Source organism: Mustela nigripes, chromosome 5, assembly GCF_022355385.1.
Source record: "Mustela nigripes isolate SB6536 chromosome 5, MUSNIG.SB6536, whole genome shotgun sequence".
NCBI lineage: Eukaryota > Metazoa > Chordata > Mammalia > Carnivora > Mustelidae > Mustela > Mustela nigripes.
Genome location: NC_081561.1, coordinates 4385953 through 4410245, shown reverse-complemented (window position 1 = coordinate 4410245; position 24293 = coordinate 4385953). Strand labels below are relative to the sequence as shown.

The 24293-nt window shown below is 40.6% G+C and overlaps 2 protein-coding genes across 5 annotated transcripts in view; one reads left to right on the top strand and one right to left on the bottom strand.

The window, feature by feature from the left end:
• Positions 1 to 20689, top strand: ECI2 (enoyl-CoA delta isomerase 2). 4 transcript variants are annotated; one of them, XM_059399364.1, is made up of 11 exons: positions 5 to 105; positions 2375 to 2691; positions 2999 to 3189; positions 5063 to 5161; positions 5394 to 5582; positions 7492 to 7561; positions 13018 to 13120; positions 14155 to 14275; positions 17973 to 18062; positions 19632 to 19775; positions 20437 to 20689. In XM_059399364.1, the coding sequence occupies exons 3-11, from the start codon at positions 3067 to 3069 to the stop codon at positions 20590 to 20592; spliced, it is 1095 nt and encodes a 364-aa protein (XP_059255347.1). In that variant the 5' UTR covers positions 5 to 105; positions 2375 to 2691; positions 2999 to 3066; the 3' UTR covers positions 20593 to 20689. The 4 variants fall into 4 exon arrangements, with proteins under 4 accessions (XP_059255345.1, XP_059255347.1, XP_059255346.1 ...); XM_059399363.1 differs by having other exon boundaries at positions 6 to 105; positions 3036 to 3189; XM_059399362.1 differs by lacking the exon at positions 2375 to 2691 and having other exon boundaries at positions 1 to 105; positions 3036 to 3189.
• An 8-nt stretch (positions 20690 to 20697) lies between these two features.
• LOC132018520 (testis expressed protein 56-like) overlaps positions 20698 to 24293 on the bottom strand; it is a 20103-nt gene continuing 16507 nt past the window's right edge. The window contains exon 3 of the mRNA XM_059401494.1: positions 20698 to 21022. Coding sequence (XP_059257477.1) covers positions 20698 to 21022 — 325 coding nt within the window. The remainder of the gene's footprint in view (positions 21023 to 24293) is intronic.

The window sequence follows — 24293 nt, the reverse complement described above, 5'->3', positions numbered from 1 at the left end:
CTAGATGCCACCCCAGAATTCCGCCCACGCCCCACCTTTCCGGGTAGCCATGGCGGGGGTAGTCGGTCGACTGATTCGGTGCTGGTGTCGGAGAGCGGTCGCGGGGTAAGTGCTGAGCCGGAGATCCAGGGTCGCCCGTGGGATCCCGGCGAGCCGAGGCGGTCGCCGCGCGCGGGAGCTGCCCTGTCTCTTATCTTGTCCGGGTAGCCGCAGCGCTGTGCTTTTAGGGTTTTTCCAAGGAGGGAGGGAGTGATGGCAGGTGTCCTTAAACGCGCGCCCTCTCTTCGGCTGGGCGCGCGATGGTCCCGGTGCACGCGCGGGGAGGCCTGAGCTGCCACTCTGCTCCGCAGGCGTTCGCGCTCCGCTCTCCCCTCGGGCCACCCAGCCCTCCACCCTGGCTGCTGCTAGGTTGCCAACCTAATTCGCTAAAACGGGGTAGAACATCTCTGCACGCTTGGCTTTTCTGCTGAATGCTGTAGAAACGCAGGCCGTTCTCCTCCGTGTGGGGTCAGACTGCTTCCTGGGGAACGCTTCTGTGGTGTTAACCCGCGGGGGACACAAACTATGTGTGTGGTGGGATTATAAATGATTTTCCCGATTTTATGTATTAAACGGTAGTGCTTCGTAATTTTTTAAAGCTCACTTTACTTTCAAATAAGTGAGTTTGTGTGTATTTTGTGAGAGCTTGCACATTTAGGCTTTGTGATAGACATTTTGTTCTTTCGTTTTCTATTTGGAGCTTAACATACAGCACGTAGGATGCAGAGTTTTTCCCTTTTTGGAGAGAAACTAATTCAGTTATTTAATGTAAAAATTATTGAAGTCTTTACTGAATTACTTATTTCAGTTAGTAATTAGAAATTGCAAAATTACTAATTTACTGAATTACTAGTATTTCAGAGTTTGAACCTAGGAGTTCTTTATGCTCTGAAAGTCGTATTATTGCAGAGGAAGTAATACATTGGGTGTGGGCATTATTAAAACTGTATTATTTTAATCCTCCTGGATCCCACTGACTTCAACTTTATATGCCAGGGTCTTCACTGGGAACATCAATTTTTTGCTTGTGGCCTCAATACTGTGCACTGAAATTTTCTCTTCCTCTGCCTACTAAACACTCTGCCTGGTTGTGCTCGCTGTTTCTGCTCTGCTCCTAGCTCGCTGGTTAACCTTCTCAGGGTGAGTCATTACGTGTTATCAGCACAGCTTCACAGACTAGCTTCCAAAACAGTTAGATTTCCTCTAGATAAGTCCCCCACCTACTAAGAAGTGGTTCTTTGTCTGGAATGCCCACAACAGCACATCTTTTTGAACGCTTCTTGTATCTTAACCCAGTCTCTCCTCCTTCTGATGTGGGAAACAAAAGCAAAAGAAAAATTAAATTTTCTTACTACTTAACAGTCCATTGATGAGTCCTTGAAATAGACAAAGTGACATTCCTCTGGGAATTCAGTTGCCTTAATGTTAATACTTTGCTAAGGGCAAAAAGCAATCCTAAACCCAGCCCCCAGGCTCCTGTAAGTCCACATTAACATATAAGAATTCCTTTGGAAATGTCCTTTATCTCTACCCCCCATATGTCTTGACAATCATCCCCCAAGCTTAGGACCCACAGATACACATCTGAAGGGTCTCATGACTAAGGTTTCATTAGACAGTAATAAATGACCTTTTCCTAACAATAGTTGGTCCTTGGAGGTCCCGCAAACCTTGTTTCCAAAATTTGCTAGAGACTTAAGCTGTCCCTAACCCCTTTCCAACTTGAAAGTGTGTGATGAAATACATATGTTTATTAAAAAAAAAAAAAAATCTGAAAAAGAAAAACAAAAAAGAAAGTAAGTGTGTGATGGGCCACTCCTCATGATCCTGGTGCAGCTCTTTTTGCCCCCCCCCCCCGTCCTGTCCCTGGGCTTTAATGAAATCACCTTTTTTTGCACCAAAGACGTCTCAAGAATTCTTTCTTGGCCATCAGCTCTGAACCCCAGCATCTTTCCAATATCACTTCCACCTATAGGTTGGGACACATTTTGCTGAACAGAAAGAATTGACCTGTTCATAATTTATACTTTGTTAATCAGTGAGGGTGATGGGTCTGTAATCAAAGGAGCAACAAGGGCAGACAGGATTTCTGGCTGTTAGGACACAAAAGACCAAATTCTGTGCACTTGACGTCTTCAGTCTCAGTTTCCTGCTCACTTCCATCTTCCAGTGCCTTTCATTTACTTTCTTGCCTGTGGCAGTATTGACAGGGCCATTCACAATCCCCTGGCTTTTATCAGTATCTAATTAGAATTGCTCTAATTGCTGTGCTGGATTGTAGCTTCCTTTTCCTTTAAGATTGCTACAGTTAGCTTCTGTATTTCTTTTTTTTTAGGGATCATTTTGAAAACCACTGTTGGGAAGGAAGAAATTTATTCTGCCCTTTAAGGGCCTTCTAGCTGGATTAGGAATCCAGTTGACAAGAGACAGATTAATGGGAGAAAATCAAATTTCGTTTCATACCCACATGGAATCCACATAAACGTGAAATTCCAAAGACGGGCTGCGTGAGGCTTACATGACTTATATTTTGAAGCTTCTATTCTGAGCTAAGGAGAAAGGTTAGGAGTCCGAGGATACAATACAGAGGAAGCCCACTAGCAGGAAGGTGAGAGGAGATCTTGAGAAAACAAAGATTGTCCCATTACACAGGTAAGTGTCTTAGCTAAAAAGGAATCTCTGTTCATGGGTCTCTTCCTGGTACAGGCTCTTCTTTCCAAGGTAAACTTGGGCAGTAGGTGGGGAGTCAGAGAACTTCTCCCGCTTCTGCTGGGCTCTGCTTGCTTTTAACTCAAAATACTGCTCATGCCCAAGGGGCCCATCTTGGGACGGCCTGCCCGGGACCCTTACAGCACTAACCATGACCCTTACACCACTAACCGTTTGCAGCCATCTTGTTGTACAGGGTCAGGTACAGGGAACATATTTCAGGAGAAACAGAGCATTTTGGTATATACAGATTGGCAGCCCTTAGAAATCAGCCTGCCTGTCTGCAGCTCCCTGAAGGTCCCGGCACTTCAGCTGCACATGAGCAAAACAGCAATGGGAGCCAGTCAGAAGGATTTTGAGAATGCGATGAATCAGGTGAAACTGTTGAAGGAGGACCCAGGAAATGAAGTGAAGCTCAAACTCTATGCACTCTATAAGCAGGTAAATGCCTAATGTCTGACGTAGCCTAGAGACATTTTGAGCCGATGGCTACTCAGATAGATCTGCCGTGTGTTTTACTGAAACGCAGCTTTCGTATTATGAAGGTTTGTATTGCTTCCTTTCCTCTGAAGAGTATCTACATGGGAGTTTTTGTGTGCTCGTCTTTGCAGTACTGTTACAGCAAAAAGGAACCCACCAGGATCACTCTGGAGTCAGAGAGACTTAAAAGAGATAACCACTGAAGGTGTAGACCTTATTTGGCTTCTGACTAGAAAAAAATCAACTGAAAAACTGTTTTGAGACCACTGGGGAAATGTGGGGACTGAGTATTAGGTGATACCTAGGAGTTCTTATTAAAGACACCATGGTGATATAAGAAAATGTTGATGTTCTTGAGGAATGCACACTAACTATGTAGGGCTGAAATAGAATGGCACTTTGAGAGCCACTAAAATGCGAGAAAGAAAGAAAAAGAAAAAAGAAGGAGGAAGGAAGCAAAGAAAGAAAGAAAGAGGAAGGAAAGAAAGAAAAGGATGGACAAAACAATTATGGCCAGAAATTGATGGTTATGGAGTTAGGTTGAGTATTTGGAATTCGTTATAATACTCTACTCTTCTATATGTTTGAAAATTTGTATAACAAAAATTTCAAACTAAAATTTTTAAGTTGTGATCTTAGGACAACCTCGGGAAGTCAGCTGGTTTTGGGCTCCTGTGTGTGATCTGTGTTCCTCTTCCCATGATCGGTATGAGCCTCTCTTAGTGTCCTAGAATTTGACTTTGCTCAGAAAGAGGCCAGGACTTCGCGCTTAACTTCTGGGAAGTAATCCCTAAGCCTCGAAAGGTCAGGCCTGCTAAGGAGTGTCTCTGTCGGCCTGAGTCTCACAGTAGTTTAGAGTGAGGGCTCCTGGCTACGTAATCAGCCATGACTATGCCGTGGAGCCCCAGATGAAAACTCTGAGCTTCCCTGGTGGGCAGTACTCCCTGTGTGTTACCACACATCTGTTCTGGGGGAAGTACTGTTTCCTGACTGCAGGCTGGGTGCGGGGAGTGGGGCTTGCCTACCGTGTTGCCTCTCCCTCTCCAGATATCTCCTTCTTGCAGGGTGACCCTTGCCTCTTTGTCTTTGGAAAATCTATGCCTCCTCCACTGCCTTTGTTTCTCAAAGCCTCTTTTCTTCTTTCCTCTTTCAGCTAATGGTGGAATTTAAAGTTTTTACAGGTGGCTACGTAAGCGTAAGTGGCATGGGATATTCATCTCAAAACATTCAGTCCACCTACTCTCAAACAAGTAAAATTTAGTTGTTTTCTATGGTTCCTCTTTGCGTAGCCTTCATTTAAGTTTCTATAGGACCAGTGGCTCTGGCACTCTCCCATCCCTACGACCCCAGGTTCGACTCTGTTCGGTTCGCAGAAATCCACCACTGAATTTGTGGAATATTTTTGTGCCTTTGAGTGGGTTTCAGAATGGTTTCCAAATGTTTGTTGGCTGGTTATGTTTGAAGATAGTTTGCTTGAATATTTTGACTGTGTGTGAAAAATGGGATCATTGATACAAAACTATTAGGAGTTTTTAAAAAGTACTTTGCCAAACCCCTTGTGTGACTTTGTTTTCATATTCAGGCATTTATAACTTATTTTAGGGACCGATAGCTGATGGCACATTTTGTCTCTCCGGTCTTTTTTCTGTTGTATCTTTTTAGCAGCATCATCAAAGACAGTGCAAGGGGAAAGTTAAGATGAATTTATGTATCTTCTGAAAGTGTTTGGGAGGAGAAGGCGCATTCATGCTAGTTGTACATTTTAAATCTTAAATATTTGACACTCTAATTTGCATGGACACGTAACTGATAATTGCCCCTCTCCTTTTCCCAGGCCACTGAAGGACCTTGTAATACACCCAAACCAGGTGTGTTTGACTTGATCAATAAGGCCAAATGGGAGGCATGGAATGCACTTGGCAGTCTGCCCAAGGTACATTTACTTGCTACTTTGCTTTTATTTTATTTGCTATATTCCCGGAGGAAGATGGGTGCTTCTCACTGTTAAACCATTGTAGGTAGAACCTGCAAGATCTGGTTGGATTCTGTTGAATCAGACCCCTCTTCTTTCTTCATTGCAAGGTGCTGTTTCTTAGCATGGTTAAGTTTCTCATAGTGCTTACTTACTGACTGAGGATCGAGGTTATTTGTCATCTTCTCCTCAGGAAACTGCTAGGCAGAACTACGTGGATTTGGTGTCTGGTTTGAGTTCTTCGTCTGACTCCTCTAGCCAAGCGAAGCCTGAAGCTGACAGGAAACAAGCTGAATACGAAACAGTGGTGATGACCTCTGAAGACGGCATCACAAAGATCATGTTGAACCGGCCTGCCAAAAAGAATGCATTGACCGAACAGGTAATGTGACTTGCCCTGGGAGTTTGTCCTACTTTTCTTTCCTCCTTCTGTCTATTTCACTCAACAACTAGAATGTTTCAGCATCATTGCTATTGTTGTGATCTCTTGTTTGATTTGTGTAGGAAGATTATTAATGGTGGCTACTTCTTCATACAACCAAGTTGGGTATTTGTTATTTAGAATTTGTTGGCTTTGGGTAGGTACTGTGTGTCCAAAAAAGCACTGCAACTCTCCTAATGATAGAAGCACAAATAAATTAAATTAATAGAAATGAAACATACATTGATATAAGAGAGTAGGTGTAGAGGTTCTCTAAGTTTGACACAGACTGTCCCCAGACTTTGCTCCTTTCATTTAGACTTGTGACTACTGTTCAAGTTGCATGGGCCTTTATTTATACAAGTAGAGGGAGAAAGGAAAGAAGACCTTCATTTTAAATATAGCATAACCCAACTCTGCTTCAGATGAGCTGCTCACAAGAGCTCCTTTGATCTTTGAGTCTTTCATCAAACTACAATGATAATAAAAATAACCACTTCTACCCCTTCCCCTTGAAAAATATGTAGGTAATTAATTGGATGCTTGGTGCTGAACTGCAAGTAAAATTTGCATGGCTATAATCCTTTTTATTGGGTTTGTCATCTATATTATAGCAGAAGGAGTCTGCTCTTAAAATAGTGTTAAATAAGAATTTCATGAAGTTGGATATGTGCCATTGACTTGGTAAAATATTTGATCCTCAAAACTTCATTGCCATTGCCTCATTTCTGTGTGATCATGATGATGATGGTGATGATGGGGATGATGGTGGTGATGGTGGTGATGAAGATGGTAGTGATGGTGGTGGTGGTGATGGTGATGATGATGGTGGTGATGGTGATGATGATGGTGATGATAGTGATGATGGTGGTGATAATAATAGTGGCTGCTCTTTGCAGAGTGCCTAGTGTGTGTCAGCACTTTCCACACAGAGATTTCTTTAATTCCCACAAGGGTCCTACTTCTAGTACTATTTAACGATAAAATAAGTAGGAGTGTGCTCAAATTCCCATAACTAATAAGCTGGAAAACCTAAATTAAAACCCTAATATATCCATGTCATAATCCCAGCTCTGGCCAGTTACCCAGTTATGCTGTGTCATCATAACCATAATAATGATAATGGAGTTATTTCCTCATTTCCTCCCTCAGGGAATACAACTTCACCTTTACTTGTCTATTATGTCAAGTCCATATTTTTTTTCAGTGTCTGTGTATCTGTAAATACCAACCCTCTTCATCATTCTCTCCCACACCGATGTCTTATCTGAGGTAGAAATGACACCAGTGCATTAAAAACTGTAACAACAGCATCTCCAAGATTTTCACAGACGCTGCTAATTTAAAATATTGGACCCGTTGTCTTTGGCTACCATTACATTTCTTGAAATCCCAGCCTTTAACACTTTCCAGACTGCCTGGGACATGCACGCTCTGTTTTGAGGTCCCAGCTGACAGACTGCTTCTCGGAAATCTTCCCCCGGCTGCCTCCCATCCCACCCATGCTAGACATCAGTGCTTCCTCCAGGCTGTCTTCCGTGATGTACTTTCCACACAGTTTAGAGCTCCCCCTCTCTATTAATTGCAAAAGCTCAAAGACTAGGTCTTACTCATTCACTTTCGGGGAAAGGTGGATATATCCCCCAGTATCCACAAGAGCACATGGTACGTAACACACACCAAATAATTGTAAAAGGATTGAAAATCCTTTCAGCTGTATTGGGCCGCCTTTTTAGTTATGTAAATACAACGTGCAACACAGTTGGCGCTTTGCAGAGGACAGGCTTACAGACGGACTTTTAGTGAATCCCACACAACGGTGGTCATTTTCAGAGTTCCTTTCTTTCTCTTGTCTCCCCCTTTCACATAGATGTATCAAGAAATCATGCTTGCACTTGAAGCCGCGAGCAAGGATGACTCTACCATAACCGTTTTAACAGGTAAGACATTTTCTTGAATTTAATAATAATTAAGTTTACTTTGGGGGATTTCCAACCAGATAGGAAATTGAGTAAATAGCTGTGAGGTCTTTTCCAGTACTGATATATTCTATTTTTTAAAGGTTATTATTATTTTTTTTTAAGTTTTTCATTTCTTCTAAGCTTTCTTGGAACAAACCCAGTGAAGTTAGGCCCTATGATTACTTATTTTATAGGTGAGAACACTGAAAAGTTAAGTTTTGATAAATAGTGCTTTTACTATAGTTATTTTCCATATACTCTCCGCTTTTGGTTTCTATTTCCTCTTTGATCCAAGCATTACATAATAATGTTAATTTCTTAGATTCCCAGAAAGGCTTCTTTGTTGTTATTTTGTTGGTTGGTTTTTGGTTTTCCATTTTTGTTAACTGATAACTGGTTTCACTTAATTATAATCAGACGATCAGTTTTATGAGATTTACTATTTATTTATTTTGGAATGGAAGGATAGGCAGGGGAGGAGGGAAAGATCAAATCTTAAACAGGTTCCATACCCAGTACAGAGCTTGACACAGGGCTTAATCTCATGACCATGAGACCTGAGCTGAAATAAGAGTTGGACGCTTAGGGGCACGAGGGTGGCTCAGTGGGTTAAAGCCTCTGCCTCAGGTCATGATCCCAGGTCCTGGGATCGAGCCCCACATCAGGCTCTCTGCTTGGTGGGGAGCCTGCTTCCCTTCATCTCTCTCTGCCTGCCTCTCTGACTGCTTGTGATCTCTGTCAAATAAATGGATGAAATCTTTAAAAAAAAAGAGTTGGACGTTTAACTGACTGAGCCACCCAGGTGCCCCACTAGATTTACTTTTTAAAAATCTACTTTTTAAAATCTTTCTGAATTACGTTTTACAATCTGCGTCTCATAGAACACATTGTTAGATTTTTTTCCCTCTTTGATCCAATCTGAATTTAATTTTTTTTTTGTAAAGGTCCCTTTACCTGTTTTGATTTATGTATATGACAAATCTGTTATGTTTTAGTTCTGCATTTTACATATACTTATTACTTACGTTTCCTTTGACTGTTATTTTTTACTTCGTGATCTGGATTGGACTTGGTGTATAAGTATAAGCTTTGTGTCTATAGCTCCATATTGAACTCTCTACCTTGAAAATAAAGAACTAGAAATGGCCAACTTTTTATATCATCCAGGAACTATTCAAAAATAAGTTCATTCTTTGAAGATACAGAGTTTAAAATATATCAGTTAGACTGACCTTTCTAATTTATGTTAGATTCCCCCACTTCTGGTTTTGTCTTCTAATTAATCTCAGACTGAAAAAAGCGAAGGCATTTATTGCTATTATGTTTCTTTCACTTTCTCCTTCATGTCAAAAAAATTGCTTTAAAGCAAGTTTTTATCTTATTGACACTAAAAGACTTGTGAATAGTTATCCTTTATTATAAAATGGTCATCTTTTGTCTCACTTAAGGCTTTCTGCCTTGAAATCAACCTCATCAAATATTAAAGCCTTAACACCTGCCTTGATACTATTTGCACTTGCGTGGCAAACCTTTACCCATCCTTTTAGCTTTCTGTCTTTCTGAATTACGTTTTACAGTCTGCGTCTCATAGAACACATTGTTAGATTTTTTCCCTCTTTGATCCAATCTGAATTTCATTTTTTTTGGTAAAGGTCCCTTTACCTGTTTTGATTTATGTATATGACAAATCTGTTGTGTTTTAGTTCTGCATCTTACATATACTTATTACTTACATTTCCTTTGACTGTTATTTTTTACTTCGTGATCTGGATTGGACTTGGCGTGTGCTTTACTTCTCATGGTTTGGAAGGGTTTTTTCCGGCTTTTAGTAATTGCTGTTACAGTTGCATGGTACCCATCAATATCTCTAGCTCATCTGATTCCCCTTGGACAGTGTCTCTTGGTTGCCCCTATGAGAGGCGAGGAAGGGAGCACGCATTTTCCAGTGCTCCTCAGACCTCTCTTCTGAGTATATGGTCTGTTAAGTAGTGTTCCATTATCTTCTCGCATAGAATGTTGCCCTGGAGAAGTTTGAGGCTACCATTAATTCTGTTTTTATAAGATCTTTTTATTCCCCCTAGAAGACCAGGGGGTACTTTCCCATTCTTTATCACTTTTGCATAGAACATATGTATCCTGTTAAAACTCATTAGTAAGGCCTTTTTTTAAGTTTTCTTTGATAGTATCTCTGAATGTTGTTTCAGTTGATCTGTTCTTTTTGAAAGAAATTCTAGTTATAGAAGAAATGTCTGGTCTGCTGGGATTCTTATCTTGTATTGTCTCTGAATTCTTAACTCTTGTCTTCTGTTGCTTTGCTCACTATTCTCAGTCCTGTACTCTGATTGCATCTTGAGCGATGCCTGTCCTTTTGACGGCCTCTAATGCCATCATTCTTTAGTGGTTGTGATTTTCTTTCTTGCCTCCTGAACTCTCCCAGGCATTTTTCTTTTCCTTCTCTCGTCCGTCACTTCTGTTTTGTGTCCACAGAAAAATTCAGCTGTTAATTTTTTATATATACATTGGAGACCAGCCTAACAATGTGTTTGGAAAAGAAGCTTTATTACTCATAAAATTATTGAAAATATTATTTATGACACCATTTGCTCCTGATAGTAATGTAAGAAAAAGACTAAAGAACAAATTTATTATGTAAAAATACTGCCGATAATTTAGCTCTTTGTTTCTCAGTTCCCCAGGTATAACTGAAGCCCAACTACAAAACAAATATGTCTTCTGAATTTTTCTTTTGAAACTTGCCCTTGAGCGCATTCGAGTGTGGTCGCTACCTTTTGCTTAGATTCCCACTCTGACCTTTGTATCATTAAATCCAGGGCCATTTTTCAGCCTTCCTCTGTCTTCTCCCCCTTCTTAAACCTCTGTCTTCCCTAGGCTTCCCTAGGTCTGCCCTCCAGTCGGCTGTCTCTCATCTCCTTTGCAGGTTCATCCTCTGTGTGGTCATCAGAAGGGAGGGTTCCTGAAAGCTTAGTTCTAGGCACTCTTCTCTTCTCTTCTCCCCAGACTCTGCGTCCATGCCCTCTCTCCAACAAAAGTCCATATGCTGGTGCTTCCCCCCTTGGTATCTCTTGGGTCAAGATACTCACCAGGGCTCCCGTCCAGTATTTCCACCTGGCATTTCCTCATAGGTGTCGCCCCCCACGTCTTTCTCTCTGGAGCTTTCTCAGTGTTCCAGATCAAAGTGGGTGGCTCCACATTGGCCCTGTTGTGTAGACCATTCATTGCACAGACATTCATGATTGACCTTGTCCCTCTCTCACCTCCTCCGACCAGTCTAATCCCATTTCCTTTCATCAGTAGCCCGTCGCTCTCTGTCCTCTGCACTAGTCCAAGCTACCAGGGACTCTTGTCTGAACTGAAACAGTCCCTATCTCATCCTTATGATTCTCTTTTGTCCTCCTCTCTCCCGTGCCTTGTCCAGTCTCACAGATCCAATAGAATCTTCTTCCAAATAAAGATCTTATTCCTCCCCCAGTTAAAACTTCAGTGGTACCAAGACAATTCAGTGGAAAGAGAAAAATCTTTTGACAAATGATGCCAGAGCAACTAAATACCCATATGGGGAAAAATGAACTTCAACCCTATCTTACACCCTATACAAAATCTAGTTTAAAAGTTATGTAAGCATAAAACTCAGAAACCTAAAGCTTCTAGAAGAAAGCAATCTCTTTGTGACCTTGACTACGGCAGAGATTTCTTGGACAGGATGCAGAAAGCATTAGCCATAAAAGAAACTATGTACAACTTGGACTTCATCAGAATTTAAAATATCTGCTTATCAAAGACAATAGTAAGAAAATGAATATACAGGTACTACAGGCTGGGGTAGGGGACTGTTTGCTCTACATAAATTGGAGTAAGGATTATTACCCAGACTATATAAAGAACTCGTTAGAAATTAACAATTAACAACCGGGGCGCCTGGGTGGCTCAGTGGGTTAAGCCTCTGCCTTCAGCTCAGGTCATGATTTCAGGGTCCTGGGATCGAGCCCTGCATCGGGCTCTCTGCTCAGCAGGGAGCCTGCTTCCTCCTCTCTCTCTCTCTGCCTGCCTCTCTGCTCACTTGTGATCTCTCTCTGTCAAGTAGATAAATAAAATCTTTAAAAAAAAAAAAACAATTAACAACCAGATTTTAAAATGAGATAAAGGACTTGGACACCTCATAAAAGAAGATAACACAGATTGCCAATAAATACATGAAAAGGTGCTCAATATCATTAGCCTTCAGAGAAATGGAAATTAAAATCAGTGAGATATTTCACCCAGTAGAATGACTAAAATCTAAAAGATAGACAGACATGAAATGTTGGTGATGATTCCGAGCAACTGGGACCTCTCCACATTTCTAAGATGAGATTGCTTCAGAAACTGGCAGCTTTTTATGGAATATAACTGCCAGCTCAGTGACCTATCAGTCCACTCCTAAGCAATTAGTTCAGCTAAATTGAACAGGTATCCACTGAATGATTTGTAATCTAGTTCACAGGAGCCAAAAACAATTCATGTCCACCAACAAATGAATGAACAGAGTGTTGTCTGGACATACTGTGAACTACTACTCAGCAATATAAAGGAATGGAGAACTGATTCGAGAACATAGGTGAATCTTTAAGACACAGTTCAGCAAAGAGAACACAGACGCAAGAGTCCATATAGAATTCCTCTTATAAAATTTCTAAAATAGGCAAAAGTATTCTCCAGTGATTAAAGTCAGAAAGTGGTTGCGTCAGGGCAGGGTGGGGTGGGATGGCTGGGAAGGAGCTTAAGGGAACTTTCTGGGAGGGTAGAAAGGTTTTACCTCTTATTTCAGATGGTGATTGTGCAGGTATTTGCCATCATTAAAAATCACTGAACTGAATGTTTAAAATTGGTGTTCTTGTCTGTAAATTATGCTTTATCACAGAACACCTTCAGTGGTGTCAAAAAGTCTTAATGGAGCAGCAAAGCCCCGAATGGTCCATGCTGCCCGTCCTCCTCCTACACCAGCTTCCCCTCTGGCTTTTTCTACTCTGGTACAGTGGCCAGAATTAGCCCTTTTCACAGGACCTTTGCACATGCTGTTCCCTCTGCATGAATTCTTCCTACCCTCCTTCTAGCCAACCTTGCCTGTCCTTCAGATCTCAGTTCAGTTTTTCCTTCCTTAGAAACACCCCTCCTTAAACCTTCAGGTTAAAACAGATCCTGTTAGACTCTCTCATATCATCATTGAGTATTTTCCCATTGTATCAGAGTTGTATTATCTACATTTGTTTGTATGTTTCTAGATCAATGTCCAGCTTACTCACCTGTCTGTAAATTAGGGCAAGAGCCATGGCTGGTTCACAAGTGTGTTTGCAGTGCTTGCTGTAGAACCCAGCACATGGCAGATACTCAGTAATTACAGAATGAATGAATGGTGAATCTGTTGATTTCATTTACAGGAAATGGAGATTATTACTCTAGTGGAAATGACCTGACTAATTTCACTAATATTCCTCCTGAAGGAGTAGAGGCGAAAGCTAAAAATAGTGCCATTTTACTGAGGTAAGAGTGATACTTGTCTGATCCCAGCAGACTTGTTCATATTCATCAAAGTGGCATTTAGGCCAGCAGAAGTAAGATAAATGCTTCTTTGTGTCAGTGTCATTAATGCGACTTGGACAAGTGCATTTCTCCAGACTGCCTCTATCAGTTGTGGGCACTTATTTTACCACCTTAACTGCTGTTTCCCATTCATCCTGCTGCTCTACGTGAGGTTCAATTAGAAAGCATAAAAGTTAACTACAGTTGTAAAAAAAAGTTCTCTCATAGTGAAGCAGGGAGATTCTCATCCAGCTAGAAAAATGCATGATTGCCATGATTGCTGGTAATGGGACATGTGAAGTCCTCAGCACAGAGGACATGAAGGCCTCTCTTCTTAACTCATGTATCCCTACCGGGTTCCTGATTCCCATAAGCTATAATACTGCAACATACGCTCAGCCAGCCATCCCGATCTCCAAGTTTGCAGCTGACCTACAGCCCTGACCTGGCTGAGGCTGAACGAAGGTCAAGCATAGAGGACTCAGTCTATGAGTTTCCATCAAATGCCATCTAGATGGGTGTCCAGGCTGGCCAGAGTTCATTTCAGACTCGTGCTATCTTCCTTACTGTACTTCAGTCATGCTGCGTTGGGACATTATTTATTATCATTACTATGTTCAGTTAGCCAGCATACAGTACATCATTAGTTTTTGATGTAGTGTTTAACAATTCATTAGTTGCGTCTAACACCCAGTGCTCATCACCACACGTGCCCTCCTTAGTACCCATCACCTGGTTACCTCAACCTCCCACCCCCTCCCTTCTGTAACCCTCAGTTTGGTTCCCAGGGTCCAGAGTCCCTCATGGTGTGTCTCCCTCTCTGATTTCTTCCCATTCAGTTTTCCCTCCCTTCCTCTATGGTCCTCTGTTCTATTCCTTATGTTCCACATATGAGTGAAACCATAGGATAATTGTCTTTTGTTGCTCAACTTATTTCACTTAGCATAATCCCCTCCAGCTCATTTAACGATGCTTTTGTGTTTCCATTTCTGTAGGAATTTTGTAGGCTCTTTCATAGATTTTCCTAAGCCTCTGGTTGCCGTGGTCAACGGTCCAGCTGTGGGAATCTCCGTCACCGTTCTCGGGCTATTTGATCTTGTGTACGCGACCGACAGGGTGAGCGAGCTCCCAGCAACGTAGAAAGTCATAGAGTAAAAATGAGGTCCTCTGAATTCTCTTTTATTGTTGGCTGTTAGTAGATGTATTACATGATATAGTAGAATGGACTAAATTGTGCTTTTTCCCAAAGAATTACTTAGTTTAATTTGAATTGTTTTATTTATCCTTCATTACTAACTTTGGTTTTCCTAAACACCAGTATTGTTGTGAACACTGTTCCAACTATTTTGGTTCTATATTCTAATCAGATTATGTAATAGTTCCTCAACTTTTGATTTTCCAATTAATTTAAAATAGGAGATCTTGAAAGCTGGCTATTGGTGGGATCAGGGGGAGACAGTATTTTTGCATGTTTTGCAAGTGGATAATTTGATACCTTTTTCCCTGTAAACAAATTGCGGGGTTTAGAATTTTAGAATAGTAGAATTTTTGAATAAGAAGGGGTTTTAAAGGACTATCTACCCTCACTCCCTTCTTTGCAGATAAGTAAATGAAAGCTCAAGTTACTTACCTAAACGGTTTAGTGTTGTGTTCACCACTGAATTGCATTGATTTTAATTTCTGTTCTAACTATAGTATTAACGTATATCATAGTAGAAGATAAAATTTTGAAAGATCTGGAAAAGCACGAAGGGCTAAGTTAAAAATCACTTCTTAGCTTACCACTTAGACATAACCAGTCCCTGACTGCTGAACCCTAAGATCTCTCCCATTCTGTCATTATAAACAAAGATGTGATGACCATGTATCTTAGAGCTTTACTGTAGAACTAATAACCACTTTTAGGGTTATCGATTCTTAGAGTAATTTTTGTTTATGCAGAAGTACAGTTTCCTGCTCTACAACCTTATGGGAAACATTTGGTTTTTACCACTGAAGAGATGCCTAGTTTTGTCTGAAGGTGTTTTCTCTGATAGACATGACCATATTTTAAGATCTTTATCTCTTGAATTCATCTCCCCCCCCCAACTGGTTTCAGTTTGATTGGATTGGGCATCTTGTCAGACCTAATTGTTTTTAATAATTGTCCCATGAAAATAACAACTGAGAATCTAGGTGCTAGGCTGCCTAACCTTCATAGGTAGAAGATTTTGCTGAAAGGCAGAAATCAATAGGCTGTGGTCATCACCTGGTCTTGTCCAGGGGTGAGGTCAGGAGGTCCTGACCTGAACTTCAGGATCTCATTCTTCAGTACTTAGAAGGCAGATACATCATCCTGTTTAAATATTCTCCAGATTCTTCCTCAGAATTTAAAATGACTGTCACATCCATCATCTTTTCAAGTTATCTAGGACTGTGGTCCTATGATACAGAATGGAACTGAAATAGAAAGAAAACATATGTAGATATTTTCAGTGCTAAAACATTTGGCCCAGAGTAAAATATTTGACAAATAGAGATCACTGCTGACCAATTGAATTAAAAGAAGATTCAATTTAAAATCAGAGACACAGAAGAAAGAACCTATGGAGAGGAATGCATTTTATAGGATTTACCATTATTGGCTTCTTAAACAAATACCATATTAAATGTGGGTTTAACACTCTTAAAACCAGATTATTCTTTATTATGAGCAAGAGGCAAGAGTTAACAATGCCCATTAGCTTCTTTGTTGGCAAATCATACATTTCCCCTATGAGGTAATAAAAGGGTAGAAATCATAAAAATAGTGCCCACGACGTCCTGGGCCCTCTGTTGATGCACATGATGCGTACTCACTTATGCACACAGCACCCTATGAGATAGGTACTTCGTCTCCATTTTACAAAGGCGTCTACTGTGGCATGAAGAGGCTAAGAAGCTTCTAGAGTCACCAGTCAGTGAGATGCCAGAGCCTGACCCTTAATTACATTTACTGCTCTCTTTCTGAAAAAGAAGCTAAATGCTGCTTACTGTCAGTTCTGCACATACCTGTAGCTGTGGTTGACGTTTTCTTTCACTTTCCTCTTATACTCCTTAGGCTGTGACTTCTCAGTACATCTTCTTGAATAAGCTTGCTTTTGGGGGGAGGGAGTGATAAGTGACGTTAGTAACTTTTTATTTGATATTTTCATTTTTACTTATATGCTGCATATATTATATATTTATGTCTTCTAACAATATTCATTAAGAAAGAGAGCCATATCTGATTATAGGACATGAAGTCGAAATGTTCTGCATACATATTGCCAATTATAAATTGATTTCCTTTCATAAGGACTTCTCATTCATCAAGAAATACACAAAAATATTTCTTAAATTAAAAAAAGGGGGCAGGGGGCATCTAGGTGGTGCAGTCGGTTGAGTTTCTGACTCTTGGTTTCAACTTAGGTTACGATCTTGGGGTCATGAGATCCATCCCTGTGTCAGGCTCCATGCTCACAGGGAGTCTGCTTGAGAGTCTCTCTCCCTCTGCCCCTCCCCTCCAAAAAATAGGTGAATAAATCTTTAAAAAAAGAAAAACAAGGGGGGCCTGGGTAGCTCAGTCAGCTAATTATCCAACTCTTGATCTCAGCTTTGGTCTTAATCTCAGGGTTACGAGTTCAGGCCCCTCACTGGGCTCCATGCTGGGCTTTCAGTCTACTTTAAAACAAAAACTAAAGATGACTCTATGGTCTAAATAACCAGTATTGAAATAGATTCTCGTATTTAAAGCAATTAAATAGATTCTTGTGTTTAAAGCAATTCAATAAAACCTCTCTGAGGTAAAATCAAGACAAATGACAGACTGACGAAACTATTTTCCAGGTGATACTATCAAACTAATCTCTGTAATATATTTTTTAAAAATACATTTGATAAAGTGATCAACAACTTGATGTAAAAATGGGCAATGGACAGGGATACATAGCTCACAAAAAGTAAAATATAAATGGCTCCTTAAAACATATGAAAAGACCCTATGAAGAACCTATTACAATCAGAATATGTAAAGAACCACAAGTCACTAAGAAAGATAACTTATTAACTTAAAAATAATGGGCAAAGAGGTTTAGCAAGGATGTGGAGCAACTGGAATCATTCACTGCTGGGTGATACATGGTACACCACGCTGGAAATTCTTTTGTTGGTCTTAGACCACAGTTTACCACACATCCCAGCAGTTCCACCCCTATGTATTTACCCAAGAGAACTGAAAACATGTTCATGCAGAGATCTGTGTACAAGTTTTCATTAACAGTCTTATTCATCATAGCCAAAATACTGGAAGTAACACCAGTGGCTTCAGCTGGTGAGTGGATACAGGAACCGCGGTGTCCATACGATGGAATTCTACTCCAAAATGACAAGGAACGAGCCACCCGTACAGTAGTGTGGTGACTCCCAAAAAGTCTTATGCTAAGAACCAATGGCTACAGAATGCATGATTCCATTTATATTAAATTCTAGAGAAGGCAAAACAAGGGACAGAAAACAGATGCAGTGGTGGTGTTAGAGTGTCAGGAATGGATTGACTCCAGAGGACACAAGATGCCCTTTGGGGTGATGGAGAGAATTCTACATCTTGACATGGTGGTGGCTACGTCACCATGTACCTTTCCTAAAACTCACCAAGCTGCATATCTAAGAGTGAACTTTGTGTTCGATAATACCACAGCAACGCTAATTTAAACAGAACTTCCTCAATTTAGTATCGTGAGGATATATACAAATAGTGATTTTTAAAAATCACATGAAAAAATAATTGTCTTTCTTTTCTTTTTTCTCCAAATAGGCAACATTTCACACTCCTTTTAGTCACCTTGGCCAAACTCCAGAAGGTTGTTCCTCTTACACTTTTCCGAAGATAATGGGCCCAGCCAAGGTAACTCTTGGAAACCTTCAAAATAAGTTGTAATAAGTAACCTCTGAGGGCGCCTGGGTGGTTCAGTTGGTTAAGCATCTGACTCTTGATTTCGGCTCGGGTCACGATCTCAGGGTCCTGGGATCAGGTACCGTGTCAGGTTCCGCGCTCAGCAGGCATCTGCTTGAGGATTCTCTCTCTCCCTGTGCCCTACCCCCACTTACACTCTCTCTCTCTCAAATAAATAAATAAATCTTTTTTTAAAAGTAACCTCTGTTCAAAAAGTAATTCTATACTCTTTTCTTTCTCTTTATAATCTAGACAGAAGAAAAGTGAGTTATTTGCTCCTCAACTCTAAAAGTTTCAAATATAGAAGAGCAAATAAGCTATGGGAAATGTCTGATATGAGGGAAAATTAGAAACTCTCCCCAACTCCCAGGACTAGGATCTGCTTTTGCCCCTGGGTGCCCGGTGCCTCATCCTCCACTGCTGTGTGGCATCAAGTCATTAGAGGACCAGGGCTGTGCCAGCTTGGGGTCACACTTGATATCTGTGTAGATGAGCAGCGTCCCCTGGAAGCTGTCCTCATGGGGGTTTACGCCTTCCAGAGCTGCTCCCAGTCATAGCAGCCTCCACATCAGTAGGTTTAGCTATGTGTTCAGGCTTCCAGAATGGTTCCGTGGCTGTGCAGGTCTGTCCCCATGTCTCTGGAAGCCCAGGTTCCAGGCTCTGTGCATGATGAGACCCAACAGCAAAGAGCCAAGGATAGGGAAGGCTTAGCCAATTCTTGGAGCTCCGAATGGGGTGGGGTTGGAATGGAGCCTGTTTTCATTGACTGCCGGGTTTTCGCTGCAAATATATAGTTTTCTAAAGCTCATTATTCCATCACGTGTCCTGAGTCTTTATGACAGATTTTAACTTTGAAAAGTTGTGCAGAGCCAACTCCAAGGCTTAGGGCATTTGACTATGAAATAATATTTTTCCGAAAGCACTACTGGAAATACAGAGGATATCCGCTTGGTGACCTCTGTTTTGTTAGAAACCGAGTATTAGTCCTTCTTCCCTTTTCTTTGGTCAGGTGAACTAATTCATAGTACCTGTGCAGGTAAAGAAAAGTGTCAGAGTTGGACCACTGCGTAGAGATTCCAAGGAAGGGAAGTTTGAAAGTTTGGTTGGCATTCACTGTGACCTGGATTTTCTTTTCTTTTTTTTTTCTTTTTAAAGTTCTTTTTTCTTTTATAATTGTTTGTAGTATATAAAACGGAAAATTCTAGCTGTGTGGGTTAAAGGATCAGCATCTACTTCAGGTCCTTTCTGCCCTGAGCTCCCTGATCTTGCCTTCTCAGCACAGACATACAGAAGCAAAAATACTCGCAAACCTTCCAGAGAGCCTGAGATGCTCTCAGCACAGTTTGTTAAGCATTGCCTATCTAGGTCTTCAGTTTCCCCCTTAAGAAATACTGGCAGCCTCAAAAGACAATAAAGGAACTGCCATCTGTCTCCTCAAAGTGGTTTAGTTCAGGGGTTAGTTCTGAGGTTAACTGACCTGTGTTTCATTAAGTTAATGTCTTAATCTCGCTTTTGTTTCAGGCAGCAGAGATGCTCATTTTTGGGAAAAAGTTAACTGCTGGAGAAGCCTATGCTCAAGGACTTGTTACTGAAGTTTTTCCTGATAGCACCTTTCAGAAAGAAGTTTGGACCAGGCTGAAAGCATATTCAAAGCTCCCCCAGAATGTTAGTGTTGTCTTTCGGTTTTTCGTTTTTTCTCCTAGTAGAAACCATGGAAATTGTTTATTTGCCTTAAGAGAATAAGCATTTTAAAAAACAAGATATACCTTGGTTGGCTTTAAGCACATCTAAATTTGAGATTAAAAATAACCATAATGATGTTAGAAATGCTGATTTTTAAAAAAAAAAAGGAGGCATTTTAGTGCGATGATACGTATGAAGGCAGAGGGACAGTTCTTTCTGGAGATAACTTTGAGGAGGAGGATGGGCGGTATTTGTCGAGCACTTTTCTTCTTGAATCCAGTAGCGAAGCCTTATCAGGTTGACTTTTAGGAGATTCTTCCTGTGTAGCACTTTGGTTTTTATATGTGATGACTCGTGACTGACTGCTCTTACATTCATTCTGCTGAAAATGTGGTCCTGGAATCAGAAGCTTTAGTGTCTCTCTGAGGCTTTTTAGAAATGTGTGATCCCAAGTCCTCTCCCACATCTACCAAGACGGTTCGCACACACATTACAGTTCGAGAAGCACTGTCCTATGTTACACATACATCTGAAGGCAGGACAGGATTCCATGAGCCATGGAGAAACACAATTCAGCATTCTAGAATAAACTCCACTCCCTCTAGAATGCCCCTTAGCCTTACTGTTGGTTTTGTGTTTTCAGGCCTTGCGTATTTCAAAGCAGATCATCAGAAGTCAGGAGAAAGAAAAGCTGCACGCTGTTAACGCCAAAGAAAGCAGCATCCTCCAGGAAAGATGGCTGTCACGCGAGTGCATGAATGCCATCATGAACTTCTTCTCCCAAAAAGCCAAGCTGTGATGCCTGTTACAGCAGTGTTATGCGTTTCAAAGGAAGGGATGTGCTGTCATTTCTGATTTTTAATACTTGAACTAATAAACTGTGCCTTTTCTCTGCACTAACATATCATTTATGATTATCATAGTTCACTAGAGCCCTGATGACAAACGAGTTATGTACCAGAAGCTTTAAGAATTTATGTAAGATTTGGGTCATAGGGAGTCTTACATCTTTTGACATGAATCTGTGTTGCCAGGAGCACTGAAACATGGTGCCTGGGGTCCTGCTTTGAAAAGCATTCACAGCATTGCAAGCTGAAGTCATGTCTTTGAACACCACGATAGCGCTTTGCCGACCACAGAGGGTGACGGACGTAATTGGCCCAAACACCAACAGCCTCTGGATCACTGACTGAAGGTCTTCCGTGGGTTGCATGTTCTTCTTCAACCACCTAGCAAGGGAACAAATGGAGCAGTAGTAGTATTAGAAAAGAAATTACAATCTTAGTTCCATGTTTTTCCCCATAACTTAATAAAAAGGCAAGAAGGGAAGATGGGGCTATTTCACTGGAAATAAAAGCAGTGATCTGGATCAGCTATTATGTAATTATATTTGACATAGTTCTTGTCCAATGTGGTATATTATGAAAGGCATACCTACAAACTCCCTTAACCATCCTTGTAAGGTCCTGTTTTGATTAGTGCCAGATCTATTGAGAAGGACAAGGGCGTAATTCCAGTGACTGCCAAACTGGCATGAAATATTTTGCTCTCCTAAATACCCTCATTTCTACAGAAGCCAAACATCTACAGCAAACCAGTGAATGTCCAACAAAGAAAATATACATTGAAAATTGTACGACACTGTGTGGTGGTCTGTCTTGGCCTTGCCCCACCCACTACCCTGCATGGTGTGGTTGGAAGAAATGCACCTAATTTCTAGCTCCTTGCCTTGGGATGGAAGGAACAGATTGAACTTTGTTTGCAACCTTCTGGGCTGTGTGGGGGCTGCCTGAGGGACTGTTTGCTGTCTTGCCTGGCTCACAGTTCAGGAGGAAAAGGTTGGTGTAGTCTGGATGGGAGTCAAGAACCCCAAGAAGCAGTGGCATGCAATGAAACCTGAAAGGTACAGCTGACTGCATACCCTCCAATGTGGGGAGGGAAATCACAGCAAAGGAATCATATAGAGTTCTTAAGGCCCTGACAAGAAGCTGGAGACTCTAGACATTGAAAGCAGCTGAGGAAAAATTAAAAACAAACAAAAAAAACTAAAACAAACAAACATACAGGCCTAGACAGGAAGCATGCCCAGAAAATACCTGAGAAGACCTGGGCTAAGCTGAAGACTCACAGGCCCACTCATGAGAGAAGGTCTACCCATCAGTGGAAGAGGAACTTGTTTTTGCAAAAATGCCCAATTTTCAACAAAGGATTATAAGGTGTGCAAAGAAACAAAAACAACCCACTAGAAGGAGGGAAAATTCTGGAAATATCCCCCCCCCCCCAAAAAAGTGATCAGATTTACTAGATAAGGACTTCAAAACAAATGTCGAATACCTCAAAAGAGCTAAAGGCAACCATGGACAAAGAACTAAAGGACATCGGGAAAGCAGCACGTGAAGAAAATACAAGTATTGACAAAGGAGGTGCACATTATTATTTTTTTAAACCAAACAAATCCTGGGCTGGAAATTATAATTACTGAATGGAAGAATTCACGAGAGGGGGTTCAACATCAAACTCAAACAAGAAGAAGAAAAATCAGCAAACTTAAAGAGAAGTTGTTTGAAATGATCAAGTTCAAGGAGCTAAAAGAAGAAAGAATGAAGAAAAGCGGATAGAGTCTAAAAGGCTTATGGGACCGACTCCACCAAGCCAACCAATGTACACACAATGGGAGTCTTAGGCAGAGAAGGAGTGAGGTGGGCAAGGAGGAGAGAAAGGGCCAGGGTGGTTATTTGAAAAAAAGATGGCTAAAAAAAAAAAAAAAAAAAAAAGAATGGCTAAATTTGAGGAAAGATGTGAATATACTAATCCAAGAAGTACAATGAACTTTAAGTAGGATCCACACAAAGAGACCTACAGTGAGACATGTTATAATCAGATCTGTCCAAGACAGAGTGGATCTTGAAAGCAGCAAGAGAAAAGCAAATCATCACATAAAGTGATCTCAAAAAAGATCATTAGATTTCTCACCAGAAACCTTATGGTTCAGAAGGCAGTTAGGATGACATATTTAAAATAGTGAGATAACCTACATCTGGCAAACTGTACATCTTCAAAGATAAGGAAGAAATTTAAGACATTCCTGCACAAAAACGGGATGTTCATTACCACTACATCTGCCCCCACCAGAAATACTAAATGACGTCCAAGTTGAAATGAAAGGATAGTAACTCAAAGCCACATAAATATATAAAGTTCTCCAGTGAAGGTAAATACATGCACAAATATAAAAATAGTATTTTTATAATTTTGGTTTGCAAATCTACTTTTTTCTATAGGATTTAGAAGACAAATGCATAAGATGTAATTTATTTATATCAATGGATATGCAACATATAAAAGTAATATGTAACAAGTAACATTAAGTGGAGGGGTGGAGCAGCAATTGAGTTCAGTTGGTAATAATTAAAGGTACATTGTTAAAGATTGTTACAACTACATATGAGATACAGTTAATAATCTGTAATACAGATTGTTATAACTTTAGGATGTTATTATGTAATGCCCATGGTAACCCCCTCCCACACAAATACCCATAGAAGGTACACAGAAATGAAAAGAGAATTAAAATGTGTCAGTATAATAAATTAACTAAACACAAGGGGAAGCAGTAATGCAGGGAATGAGGGAACTGTAAAAGATACAGAAAACAACATGGCAAAAGTAAGTGCTTCCCTATGAATAATTAACTTCAAATGTAAATGAATTGAACTCTCCAAAAACCATAGACTGATAGAATGGATAATAAAACCAGTCAGGATTCAGTTAATATACTGCCTATAAGAGTCTCACTTTTTTTTTTTTAATTTTTTTTAAAGATTTTATTTGACAGAGAGATCACAAGTAGGAAAAGCGGCAGGCAGCGGGGGTGGAAGGGAGCAGGCTCAATCCCAGAACCCTGAGACCATGACCTGAGCTGAAGCAGAGGTTTAACCCATTGAGTAACCCAGGTGCCCTAAGTCTCACTTTAGATTTAAGGATGTGCATGGTTCAGAAATGAAAGGATGAAAAAAATATTCCTTACAAATAGTAAGCAAAGGATAATAGGGATGGTTATACTAATATCAGACAAAGGAGTCTAAAAAACTTATAAATAAGAGATAAAGACATGATAGTAAAGGGGTTAATACAGCAAGAAGATATAACAATCATAAACATTTACATGTCAAATATTGGACCTCCAATATGGAATAATATATAACATAATTATACACACACACACACAGTGTGTGGCATGGCATAAGGACAGACCCATAAACAATGGACTAGAACAAATCTTTGCATATGTGGTCAAATGTTGGGTTTTTTTTTTTTTTAAAGATTTTATTTATTTATTTGACAGACAGAGATCACAAGTAGGTAGAGAGGCAGGAGAGAGAGGAGGAAGCAGGCTCCCCACTGAGCAGAGAGCCCGATGCGGGACTCGATCCCAGGACCCTGAGATCATGACCTGGGCTGAAGGCAGAGGCTTAACCCACTGAGCCACCCAGGTGCCCT